This window comes from Salvia splendens, chromosome 10 (assembly GCF_004379255.2).
Source record: "Salvia splendens isolate huo1 chromosome 10, SspV2, whole genome shotgun sequence".
Lineage (NCBI taxonomy): Eukaryota > Viridiplantae > Streptophyta > Magnoliopsida > Lamiales > Lamiaceae > Salvia > Salvia splendens.
Genome location: NC_056041.1, coordinates 28,767,514 through 28,780,872, shown reverse-complemented (window position 1 = coordinate 28,780,872; position 13,359 = coordinate 28,767,514). Strand labels below are relative to the sequence as shown.

The following is a 13,359-nucleotide window of genomic DNA, read 5'->3' as shown; positions in this document are numbered from 1 at the left end:
TTACCATTCTGACACTGTTTTATGTTTCGTCAATTTTGGCGTCGCTTATGTCACCAACTTGAATGCCTTAGCTTGTAGTGGGAGTTGTTTTTAACCTTATTTTTCTAGAATAATTAATTTCTGCTCTTTTTTTTAGCAATTTAATTCTTATTTTTGGTGTTTATATGACTTTATAATACTACTGAACTTGCATATTTTTTAACTAAGAGCTAAGAACAACAAGTTTTATCTATTTTAAAAGTTAATCTAGCGTGTACTGCGCAACTACATAAACACTAGATTGGCAAGTAAAAACTTTGAGATATGTTCAACTCATCACATTCGTACAATTTATTTACTAGTGTTCAGATGCGACCGAGTGTAAAAAAACATGATTCTTAATTGACTAGAATGCTTTAGGAATGATTATGGTAAAATAGGTTGAAGCAACTCTAGATCAAGTTAGGACTAAGAGTAACTCTTGTCTCTCCTATGATATATCTATCTTGTTTTCTTTGCTTTTATTTTGTTTCCTAAGCTTATATCAAGTTTTTCTGTTTGTAGTCCCTCCGTCTAAACTAAGACTAAGTTGAATCGTATTTCATTTTAAAAAGTCCCAACAAAATTGAATTATTTCCCTTTTCGTCAAAAAACCAAAACATCCAATCACTCTTACTTTATTTCATTATATACTTTAATCTCAATTTATCTCTCTTACTTTTTTCTCTTTTCTATTTTATTTTACTTACATATAATTTATTCAACACAATTTCTTAATTGCCCAAAAGGTTTGTACCAACTTAGTTGGGACGGAGGGAATACTAGTAATTTGTAAAAGGCCCGATGAGTGATTGCAGAATAAAAATTACCAAAGCCAAAAAATTCTAATTATTTCTGAAACAATATCGAAAAGGTAAAGGGAAGAAAAGAAAAACATGATGATGATCTTTTGATCCCTACTGAAACACCAAAATGATAGACGTTTCATGATCTTCAACAGCCACTGCATCTTTTGCAGAAAAATTCAAGCTAGCAAAGGTTCCGAATTATTAGCTTCCTTGGGAGATTTGAGGTACCACTTTCTCAGGCGAGCCGAAGCCTTCAGTACCTCTTCGTCCCAGTTCGTCCTCCACATCATGAACGACAGCGCGATGGTCTCCGTGACGACACCGCATAGCATTCCAATCCACAGGCCCTGTGTCAACAAAAATCGATTTATTTATTTTCTCTTCCACGAAAACAATTTCGCCTTTACTTTGGAACTAGCATACCTTTACTTGGAGACTAGTGACATATCCAAGCACAAGCCCAACTGGTAATCCAATTATATAGAAGCACACCACGTTGATGATTGCTACCGTCGACTGCATGCCTGCTCCAACTGCCACGCCTGATGCACATACATACATACATACATACATACATACATAACAATTAGTGTTCACTAGGCAAGAAAAGACTAACGGCACTGTATGGCAGACGAAATCAACAAAATTGGAAGCGCATAAAAGAACCTGAGAACACGGGATATATGCTGTTGAACAACACTGAGAAAGCAAGGAGAACTGCAAGATCCGATACAGCCTCAGCAACCGCGGCTTCTTGGGTGAACATGTATCCAAGTTGATTGCCAAAGACTAAGCACAGGATCCATACAACTACACCTATGACAACCGAGGTACCGAGAAGGACTTTGATCGCAAATCTTACGGCATTAGCATCTCCTCTTCCCAGCTCATTAGCAACCCTCACACTGCACATAAAATACAAGCAGTGAACAAGTTTTCAGACAGGGGAGAGGGTATTATGTGATAAAAAGACTTCACACTGAACCATAAGTTTGCGCGTACCATGCAGCGCCAAGAATGCCCAAGCATATCATGAACTCCCATCCGTTGATGTTGAGGCTGCAAATCTCTACTTTTAGTTTCCATCATTACAACATAGTCCAAAACAAGACATTTATTGAATCGAACACTCACCAAATAGAGAAGGCAGAAATGGCAACTTCAGCATTCTTCATGTACCCTGCTACCAAGACTAGAATGGCGTAGTACCATAACTCAAGGCTATAAAAATAACCGAAAAAAGTGTTATTAAGTCGGTTACTCAACAATGACAACGATGCCCTCTCACTTCTATGAACCACTTTTCTTAAGGAAATGATGTAATATGCACACAACTTCCAGGCTTCCGACTCTCATCTAAACATAAAAGAAAGATGTGTATGTGTTCCCAGTATAATTCATTAGTTCTAACTACGAGTAAATAATTTTCATCAGAATTATATGGAATGTGTCAAACTTCAGGCACTTGCATCTCCAAACAAACAATTGAACACGAATATTTTAGGGTGAAAGGATGTACCAAACCATCAGGCCAGAGGCTATTGAGAGTTTCACCACAGGGAATATGTCCTTAAATGCAGCCGTCGAGAAACCTGTCCAAGACTCAGGGCACCATCCACCGAATATGTAGATGAACTCTCCAATAATGGTGACCCACTGAGACATGTTTAGTGCAAGCATAGCACCCCCGACCCCCCATTCGAGAATGTAGACGAATAGATAAGATAGAGGGAAGTGGATTACGAATTGTAGAACCGACAGGTAAGCTATGATCCTGTTCTTTTGCTGTGCTTGCAGATACATTTGAATTGTCAATGCAAACACAATGGCATAGTTGAAGGGGATAAACCACAGTGAAATATATCCGGCAGACACTGCAATATCCTCTTCCTGGCCAAGTAGCCTAAAGATGGGAGTTCCGAAGAGAAAGAGAGGCAATAATATAGTCATTGAGAGAAGATCCACGATCCACGACCGTTGCAAGAAAATGCCCATCATGTGGTACTGCTTCGCCCCGTATGCTTGCCCACAGAGAGTCTCAGTTGCACTTGACATTCCAATCTGCAGCACAACTAAAGAGTGAAAAACACAAACAATAATGCCAACAAAGATATGATTATGAAGGAGCACACAGTTATAGTATCGAAACAAAGATTTTGGAATCACGGAACAATCAATTTTACTACTGAGGATTAGCCTAAATAGATAAAAGCGGTAAGATCGATTGGAAGTGTGGGATATCCTAAAGCCCTTGATAATATTTATGAAAACACTGAATCACGCACATTATCAATCTTGAATAGTAGAATTAGTAACAACATACAGTATGTTGATCATAAACAAAGATGCAAACAGTGCATTACCAGAATCCCATTCACGAATCGCACGAGCAAGGTCTGAACAAGGGCATAACCAGCAAGATCGACCGAGCTTATGTGGCCAATAAACGACTGCGTGACTACAATGGTACCAAAAGAAGAAACTCGAGAAATGACACTGGGGAATGCAACCCTCCATAGTTTCTTGGACTCCACATAAACTCTCTCCTTCAAATCAACCTCCGGCTCATTTCCGGAGCTCAACAGGCGCTCTTGCAAACCGTCACCGTTCATGGCTCTGTCACAATAATCAAATCCACAAAATTTATTTAATTGCTGGAACAAATTGAATCCTATCTAAGCTGAAACCAAATATCAATATACAGATTCCATTATTTTCATTCACCAACCAAGAATCCACAAATCAAACATCTACATATATAAAGATAACATTTTTACAATAGTCAAAGGCTTGATAAATCTGTTTAATCGCATACACAACATACATAGCAGCATACATCATTTTTTTACAAGGGGTTTCTCTCAATCTCGAGCATGAAAGTTGGGGATTTGCATATAATACCTAGGTTTGGGGAAGATTGAAATAAAAGAAGCAGCAAAAAATTAAGAAACAAGCATAGAATAGCAGAAATTAAGAGAAGTATGCATCGAGATAGTAATATTGAAGCGGTGAGCAAACCTGATAGAAGATTATTTGGTGGAAATTGAATTCTTGAGCAAGAATGAGATACAAATGCACTCACACTAAACGGTTAGGTACAGCTACTGGTCTTATACTTCAAAAGTCACAATAGAATATTCTAAAATAAGATTGAAAACTTACTGTGCTCAGTTTTTACCCAAATACTTCATCCGTTCTATAATAATAGAGTCATTTTGCCATATTGATACGTTCCATAGTAATAGAGTCATTTCCCTTTTTAATAAAAGAATGCATCTCTCTATCTTTTTCATTTTCCACTTTATTCTCCATTTACTTAACTCACCTAACACAATTCTCTTAATCTCCGTGCAAAAAAGAAACGTCTTCATTACTACGGAACGAAGAGAGTAATAAACAAGAGAGTCGTGTGTTAATTTGACAAGGTGATGCATACCGATTCATCTACAATTATTCTACCTCTTTGTAACAATCTTTGTAAAAATATTTTGTCTTGTAATATTAACGTGCAAGGTTGCTTTTTTAAATACGTGATGGATCAAAGATTCAAAACTACTACTCTCTCCGTTCCATGTTAATAGAGTCATTTTTCTATTTTAAAAAATTTCAAGTTGATTGAGTCATTTCTATTTTTAGCAAAAAGTAATTCTCACTCTTACTTTATTATCTTTTATCTTTCTTACTTTATCCTCTCTTACTTTTTCCACCATCCATTTAACACACTATTCTTAAACTTCGTGCTGAAAAGAAATGCCTCTATTAATAAGGAACGGAGGGAGTATAAGATTCCATCTCAATTTCCGCCATTTATTTCCGACCTAAATCGATACAATTCCATTTAAGACGAGGGTTTACGATCCACTAAATTTGTAACAGTTTCAGATTCGAACCAAATAATAGTAAATTTGAATGCAACTTTATTCATTTTATTATAGCGATAAGATAAGATTGGTTAATAACACTCCACGATATGCGCAGTTGCGAAGAAGATTGGAACACTCATGTTTTCTCACGTAACACAATTGAAGTTGACTTTGGACTTTCCATATAATCTGGTGGTGGTGGGATAAAGTTTTGCTCACAATTTTGAAAATTTTATTACCGTGGGGATTAAATTGATTCACAAATAGTAGTAATAAATATTATGCGGATGCATTTTGCTAGGAGTTTGAGATTCATTAATAATAGTATTTCATAAGCCACTTCAATTACTAATCCTTAATACTCCTTTCATTTGTAATTTATAGTTTAATTTTGTCTAGGCACGGGTTTTAAGAAATTGTTTGACTATATGAAAAAATAGAGAAATAAGTTAGTGGAAGGTGGATCCCACTTTTATATATTGACTTTACAATTAACATATTGTTACTGGAGAATGGATTCCACCTCATTAGAGATAAAAGAGTTTTCAAATTTAGAAATTGTATATTCTTGTTGGATGGATTAATAATGCATATTCTTATGAGATGAAGGGAATATGAGTGTAATGAGTTAGATGAATGATAAGATTCAAATATTTAGAATGGAAAAAAAGTTAATGTGACTTTAAATTTCGGACACCTCTAAATGGCTGAATGGGACATTATTTCAGAAACGGATGGAGTAGAGACTGTTATTCACGATATTAATTTTTTATTAGTTCTTTATTTTTTTCATTTCAAAGTTAACTAGTAATTGATGATTGGTTGCAGTATAGTTAGCAGTGCTGAGCTGTGGTGACCTTGAGGTCACGAGTTAAAACATCGCCACTCGCTGAGATGTTTTATCCTAAATCCACAAATCCGATTAAGCAAGATTAATCGGATTTCCACAAAAAAGCAAGTTCGGTACATTTGTAGTAAAAAAATATACCGCATCCGACTCCTTCGTTTGCTATAAATCGACTTAGAAATTAACGTGCCAAAAATTTTCCTTTCAAGAGGTGTACTCCTTCCGTTTCATCATAGTTGAGGCAAAAAATTTTGGCACGGAGTTTAAGAAAGAGATGTTGAATGTGTTAAATAAATAGATAAAAAAGTAAGAGAGATAAAAAAGTAGTAGGAATAAAGTAGAAAGTAAATAAAGTAGAAAGAATAAAGTACAACGTAAATAAAATAGAGAAAATAAAGTAAGAGAGAGAAAAATGTTACTATACAAGAAAATGACTCAATTATGAAGGAACTTCCAAAATGAAAAAATGACTCAATTATAGAAAAATGGACGGAGTATTTAATTGTGATTCATGCGTATAGTCTTACTCATTAACAAAATCAATGTCACGTGATATGTCCGTACAAAATTCATGCATTGCAGATGGAGGCTTTGGTGGAAGTCGTGGATATTTAAATGCCGCGTAATCAACAGTTGCTGGGAATCGTGGTATATATGACCGCCACGTAAACCAACTAAATGAAAATGGAACAAAGTCAGCTATTGGAAAAAAAAAGAAAAAAAAAAGTTTTTAGCATAATTTCAAAGAGAAACATAATAATAAAAAGTACTATAATTAAGTAGATACTATTTCGTTTGTTTCGGCTAAAATTATACATTTCTTAGTCAGTACACTATTTTAAGAATTGTTGATTAATATGTTTAATTTAGAAAGATAAAAGGTGGATGTGAAAGAGTTAAATATTTAATTAGTTAAAGAGGAAAATTTTCTAATGTATAAATGTGACATTTTATTTGGAATAAATTAAAATAAAAAATATGTAATGTTAGTTGGGATGGAGAGAGTCCTTTGAGTCTATAACAGCTGGTAGGGCGACTGATTTCTGTTATGAACAAATTATTACAATATGTCTATGTCTAACCACTATATTTAGAGTAGGAAAAAAAACAACAATTAATGAATCATAGTACGACATTATGCAACGTAGAGAAATAAAGTCATGAGGTAGAGGTTTCAAATGGGTGTGTTTTTCAAGTAATAAGCATAACAGAACATATAATGATACGATTGAAAAATAAAGGGAAATTTTAATCGAACTTTATATCAAGATACACCTTTTATAAAAAAAGGCTCATTGAAGTTAATATATTACCTAGAAAAAACTAAACTAATAAGTGCATCTTCGGTTCTAAAATATCTATCATTCATATGCATATAGTATAATACACTACAAATTACAGGCACTTTACGCAAAAGGGAAAACGAAAATTTGAACCCTTTTGAGCTATATTACTAATATAGCAGGCTTTCCACTTGTTAAAAGGTCTCTTTTCATAGAAGTCTCTTTTGCTTAAAATTTGTAAATATTTACTCTAGCTGTAAGTCTGTAACGACTTGGTTGGCCTTATTCTACATTTTATGTTCGGTGGATTACTATTGTGACCCATTTAATAAGCTAAAAATTAAATTATTTCGTTACTTAAACATATCTCTTGTGAGAGCATTAGAGCGCATTTTTAATTAGAGTCACAACGGCGGAAATCCATCTACAATTTTAACAAATGTGTATTACATGTTTGTGTTTACAATATTACATGTTACGTGCCACGTGGTAGCACATGATTAGATATACATGGTAATTTTAAAATTAGTTATTTTTCAAGCACATCTCTATGTCTCATTTCTCTAACTATATTTATCTATTTAATAAATTTATAAAAAATGGTAGATAAATTTACCATTTTACCCTATAACCCTAATGTTATCGCATTTTAATTTGAGGGTTATAACTTGAGACAAATGGTATGTATATTACTATTTCTATTATTTTAGTAAGTGTAAGACTAATATGAAAAATAGTGCTTACCTATGGAATCACATATTTACATTTATGTTATTGGTCACACTGTGTTGATTATTATTCACGTCATATTAAATTGGTTATTATACTATAATTTAATTAAAAATAATACTCCTTCCGTCCCAAAGAAGATGACACACTTGAGAGATGGCACGAGATTTTAGGAGATATTGTTTTGTGTATTAAGTGGTGAGAGAAAATATAATTTTATAATTGAATGAGAGGAAATTTTTTCCAAAAGATGAAATGTGACATCTTTTGTGAGACAAACTAAAAAGGAAAGTGTGACATCTACTATGAGACGGATGAAGTATTAATTTTATATTTATTAATTTAAAAATGAATATTAATTTTAAAAATTTTATGTTATCAGATGGTTTCAAAATAAACTAGTGTGACAAATATGTCTACATTAAGAACAATGATAGCAGATATGTCAAGAGTGTCTCTATCTAGGGCTGATAATTTTTGGCACGACACGAACCCGCTCGAAAATAATGAGTATGTAGATGACATGTTAATCATGTGTAACAACAATTAGCAATTGACGATATGAGAAACATATTCAAGAGAAAGAAAAAATAAGAAAGAATAAAGAAGGAAATAGAAAAAGGAAGTGGAGACATTTCTTTTCAGCACAGAGATTAAGAAAAAAATGTGTTAAGTGAGTTAAGTAAAGAAAGAATAAAGTAAGAAATAAAAAAGGTAGAGAGATGAAGAGTGAATAAAGTAAAAGAGAATAAAGTTAGTGAGAAAAAATGTAATGACTTTTACTAAAAAGAGAAATGACTTCACTACTATGGAACGTACCAAAATGACAAAATGACTCCACTACTATGGAACGGAGAGAGTATTTTATAAAATCCCGTGCAATTTCCCAAGTGTGTCATCTATTATGGGACTTAGGGAGATCCTACGAGATGTTCACTCTTACCCATCGATCTTTTTTAGTAAATTTTAAAATTTAATGTGATCGTTGGGCACCGTCTTCATCTTCCTTTGATGTTACGCGGGGGACGCCGGCCGGCCATTCAAGCTCCCAAAAATCCTACTTCTTCGGCCCTTTCTTCATTCTCAAATTTTATTCGAAATCCGCAACTCATCTCCTCTTTAAATGGGCAGCCCAACACTAGTATTTATTCCATTACTTGAATCCAAAATTAAAAAAAAAAAAAGAAGCCCAATCTCCCCCTCCTTGAGTCATCTTTCAAAATGGGATTGTCACCTCTTCACTCTCTCTCTCCTATTTCTCTCCTTCTCGGCACGAACCCCTCTTCTAAGCAACCCGATCTGCCTCACACTTGTATATCCGATCTGCTGCAACTATCTGCTCTCTCTTTGTGATTGAAACTGCCCCATTAGCCTCTCTTCTCACTCCTCTCTATCAATTGTGAAGTCTCTCTTTGGGCTCTAAATATTTCCTTTTTGGGCTCATAACAAAACATCCTCCTATTGGGCTTTATTTATGTCTTATCATATAATTGAGCTCAAAAGATTCATTCCTTTAGGCCCAACACGAAAATACTCCTCACAAATCAATCCCAACTTCCCCTTAATTTCTTTAGCTTTAAATCCGTTGCATAAGTTAACAAATAGTAACACTTTGGTGTTTTCCCAAGTACACTACTAAACGTAATTCAAAACTTCTCTTGGTCGACGTAACGCCCATAAAACTCATCTCATTCTTCGATTCAAATCACATCACCCACGTTGGCTGCACACTCGAGTAAAAAAATGAGTAAAATAAAATAAAATAATTGAGCTCTTGATTAATAACTCTATTAATCTATTAATTAACGAGAAGAGCGTAGGCAAAAAAAAATTCATCCAAGCTTTTGATGTCCTTTCGAGCTCCACTAAAAAGGTAGGAAAAGTCGGGGTATTACAATCAGAGTCTCCCCGAGCTGCCCACTCGGACCAAGAAGGTAGGCCAAGCGGCCCGCTCCGTTCCACTGGACAAAATAGCTTTCCGCGGACAGAATGTCCGAGCGGCCCCTTCTCGATTGGCGGATGGTCCGAGCCAGCCGCTCAGACTCTCTGGACCCGACTCCTCCTCTGCGCAACTTTAGTAGATCGGTCATACTTCTCTCCATGGATTCTTATTGAGGCTTGCAAAATTCTCCCGCGAACCTCTTTCAAAGAAGAAGATATTGTTCGTGTTTGGAGAGTGATAAAGGGTGATGTGTTGAGAAGTTGAGATAAACATTCCACAAATACTTAATTGTAAGAAAACTCACCGTTCATTAATACATGGATATTAGAAAATGCTAAAAGAATCAAATAATTAAAGTTTGAGGTCCTGAATCGTCCCATAATATTTAAAACGTTCATTAAGATAGTAAAAATCTGATAGAAATCCATGGGTTTCATTCTAAAACCAATTGATGATAAGAGAAGATGCCATGAGACTTATATAGTGGATTAAGCTCTTTGTGTACACTGATGTGAGATATTATTATATTCATTTTTATGTTTTAATTGCCAACACCCTCCCTCAAACCCTTCAAGGTGAATCTTGGAGGGGTTGGACTTTTTTTATGATCGATTGGACAATCGGCCCAAATTTTCAGCCCAGTTATACTGCTGGGTCAGTATTTTCAGCCCAGTTATACTGCTGGGTCAGTCATTTTTTTTTGTTTCAGCCCAGATATACTGCTGAGTCAGTTAAATATAACCTACAATCGGCGACCCACTCTGATACCATGATAAAAATCAATGGGTTCCATCCTAAAACCAATTGGTGATAAGAGGAGAGGCCCATGAGACTTATATAATGAATTAAGCTCTTTATGTACACCGATGTGAGATATTATTATATTCATTTTTATATTTTAATTGCCAACAAAATCAAATGTCCAATTTGTAGACATACCCAAAGATGTGTCTTTGCAAGTACATTACTAATAGAAGCCTAAAATGTTTTTGAATCATAGTTTACTATATATATACCAGAATGGTCTCCCAACATTAGTAAGAGATAAGAGATTAAGTCATAAACCAACTAGTTCTAATAGACCAAACATTAGTAAGAGATAAGAGATTAACTCATAAACCAACTTAGTTCTAATACACTAAAATTATAATATAGTACTACCAAAATATAAAAGAAGAGTAGCATCCCTAAGAGCATCTCCAATAAGAATAGCCCAGTTATAGCCCAGCCACAAACTCCTCCTGCCACATCATCAGCACTAAAACTTCTCCTGCCACATCATGGACAAGCAATAGCCCAGTCATAGCCCAGCCACAATAAATAAAATTATTAAAAACAAATAATTAACAATCACACAAAATACAGAATTAAATTTACGACACATATACAGGAAAATTCAATAATAATATTAAAATTTTAAAAAGTACATTAATTAAAAAAGTACATTAACAAAAAAAATACATTAATTTTAAAAAAACTTCTACTCCACGCACGAGCCCCCCGCCTCCGCCTCACGCCTCGCCGTAGTCGTCGCCATCGTCGCCATTGTCGCCGCTATCCGGGACCCCCAAATCTGCGGCATCTGAGCCTGCGTCTGAGCCCCCCACCTGTGCCTCGGCGGCAGTCAAATCGGCTCGCATACTCACGAGTAGTGCGTGAAAAAAACTCTTCTCCTCGGGGTCAGTGGCATTCTTCCAGTCAGATATGACCTTGTACATCTGAGCCCGCGTTTGTTGATGCGCCAAGAAGACGAGGTCGGCTGTCGGGCTGCCAACAGTGGGGGATGGCGACTGGACCTTCTCGGACCTCTGGCGAGCCCGTTGCGCCCGCCTTTGACCAACCGGGCGAGTGCGACGAGTAAACGCGAGAGGGGACGGGGTTTCCTGAGCATCTTCGGTAGGGGTGTGCATTCGGGTTTCGGTTCGGTTTTTTGCCAAAACCGAACCAAACCGAAAAAACCGAATTTAGTTCAAAATCCAAACCGAACCGAACCCGAAAAAACCGAAAAAAACCAAAACCGAAAAACGAAAAAACCGAACTTAAAAAACCGAAAAACCCGAACAAAACCGAAAAAACCCGAAAAAAAACCGAAAAACCTGAAAAAAAAAAATATAATATAAATATATATTTATATATGTGTATTTTATTTTATTTTATATATACTAATAGAATATTTATATATAATATAAAATTAATAATACATATATTATATTATATAGTAAAATATATTAAAAGAATATATATATTATATATAATATAATATATTAAATTAATAGAATATATATAATTCGGTTTTTCGGTTTTTCGGTTTTTTTCTTCGCCCGAACCGAACCGAACCGAAAAACCGAATTTTTTTTATTTTTAAAACCGAACTGAACCGAAAACCGAAAAAACCGAACCGAATTTCAAAATTTCGGTTTGGTTCGGTTCGGATATTCGGTTTCCGGTTTTTTTGCTCACCCCTAATCTTCGGGGAGGTCGTGGGAACCGCCGCTACTGCCGCCGGCGTAATCACCGGTATAGTTCAGGCGCTGCTTCTTCGGCCAGCCAGCATCGACTCCTGCCCGAAACTTCTCGGAGTCCATTAGCACTAGGTAACAGTTCCAGTAGGTGAACTCCTTGTAAAGCCCGGGCACGGGGAACTCTTTCTCCGCCATCCTCCTGCAGTCCTCGTCAGTTTGGCCACTGGACTGCATTCGGAGGGCGTTGGTGTACAAGCCTGAAAATCGGGAGACCCCTTGCCGGATTCGGTCCCACCCCTTCCGGCACTTCTCCCCGCTGCGTAGCCTCCCCCCCGGGCAAAATGCCTTGTAGGCTGCTGATATCTTAGCCCACAGTTGACGATCCTCTGATTGTTCGAGGCGAGGGGATCATCACAAACACTAACCCACGCCTTGGACAGCGCCACGTTCTCCGCGTCCGTCCACTTCCTCCGTGCCGAGCTGTCGTCACCAGCTGGCTGCGACGACTCGCCGACCACCCTCTTCCCCTTCTTCTTCTTGGGCGAGCCCCGACCCCGCCCTACTCCCCCCGTTTGAACGGGAGTGTCCGCATCCCCGAGATCTATCCCCAACTCCTCTAGGGAGAAAGTCTCAATCCCAGTGAACTGCGTGTCCGCTGGGGTCGATGTGTGCGAAGCAGCAGTAACAAAATCAAAATTGGGGCGATAGACGTTGTCCCCCCCAGCGTCCCCTGCATCCCCGGGTACCTTGGCGTCATCTGCATCCCGGGTGTCCACCCCGGCATCATCGGCATAGGGGGTTGCATCCCCGGTCCCCCCTGCCCACCCGGACCCCTCGGCATCCCCTGCCATCCCGGCATACCACCCCCGGATGCCACCCCGGGCATCATCTGCTGCCAAGGATAGTAGTACCCGGGCATCGGACCTCATCCACCTCCCGTGGGTACTGTCGGAGTTTGAGACCCGCTCGTCCCTGGAGTAGGCTCGTTGTTGTGCTCCATTTCGCGTTGTTGATCTTGTACAGAAATTAAGATAGAGAGATAACTCGTTAAAACAAGTGGTGCAAATGAAAATGACGTGCAGATCGCGTATATATAGTGTTTCGAATTTTTTTTTTTAAAAAATCCCGCTCGCCGATCTGGCGCCTGCAATGGCGGCTAGGGGATCGCCGAGCGCTCGGGAATCGGCGTGCTCTCGCCGTTTTTCTCGCTGATTTGGCGCTCGCCGGCTACAATGATTCGCCGAGCGCCAAGAATCGACTAACCGGTGTGCTCGCCGCTATTAGAGATGCTGTAAGAATAGTCCATAGCTCCTAAAACAACTATTGCTTAAGCTACTTTTACTTCTAAACTTTTCAAATAAGTCTGCATTTCCATCAAGTCTTGCTCCCTAGCTCGCTATTCTTCT

At 37.4% G+C, this 13,359-nt stretch overlaps 1 protein-coding gene across 3 annotated transcripts; it reads right to left on the bottom strand.

The window, feature by feature from the left end:
• Positions 1-844: 844 nt before the first annotated feature.
• Positions 845-3,937, bottom strand: LOC121750273 (protein DETOXIFICATION 25-like). Of its 3 annotated transcripts, none has more exons than XM_042144785.1 (8): positions 3,846-3,937; positions 3,191-3,443; positions 2,347-2,888; positions 1,962-2,048; positions 1,830-1,886; positions 1,494-1,732; positions 1,251-1,369; positions 845-1,174 (listed from the first exon to the last, which is right to left on the bottom strand). In XM_042144785.1, exons 2-8 carry the CDS (start codon positions 3,437-3,439, stop codon positions 1,004-1,006), a joined length of 1,464 nt encoding a protein of 487 aa, XP_042000719.1. In that variant the 5' UTR covers positions 3,440-3,443; positions 3,846-3,937; the 3' UTR covers positions 845-1,003. The 3 variants fall into 3 exon arrangements, with proteins under 3 accessions (XP_042000719.1, XP_042000720.1, XP_042000718.1); XM_042144786.1 differs by lacking the exon at positions 3,846-3,937 and adding an exon at positions 3,729-3,839; XM_042144784.1 differs by lacking the exon at positions 3,846-3,937 and adding an exon at positions 3,664-3,684.
• Positions 3,938-13,359: the final 9,422 nt, after the last annotated feature.

Bases quoted from the DNA above. Each gene is read 5' to 3' on its own strand.
- LOC121750273 (XM_042144784.1), bottom strand. The intron at 1,733-1,829 runs GTACGCGCAAAC...TTTTATGTGCAG, and splicing joins GGCATTCTTGGCGCTGCATG to TGTGAGGGTTGCTAATGAGC. The intron at 1,370-1,493 runs GTTCTTTTATGC...TATGTGCATCAG, and splicing joins CATATATCCCGTGTTCTCAG to GCGTGGCAGTTGGAGCAGGC.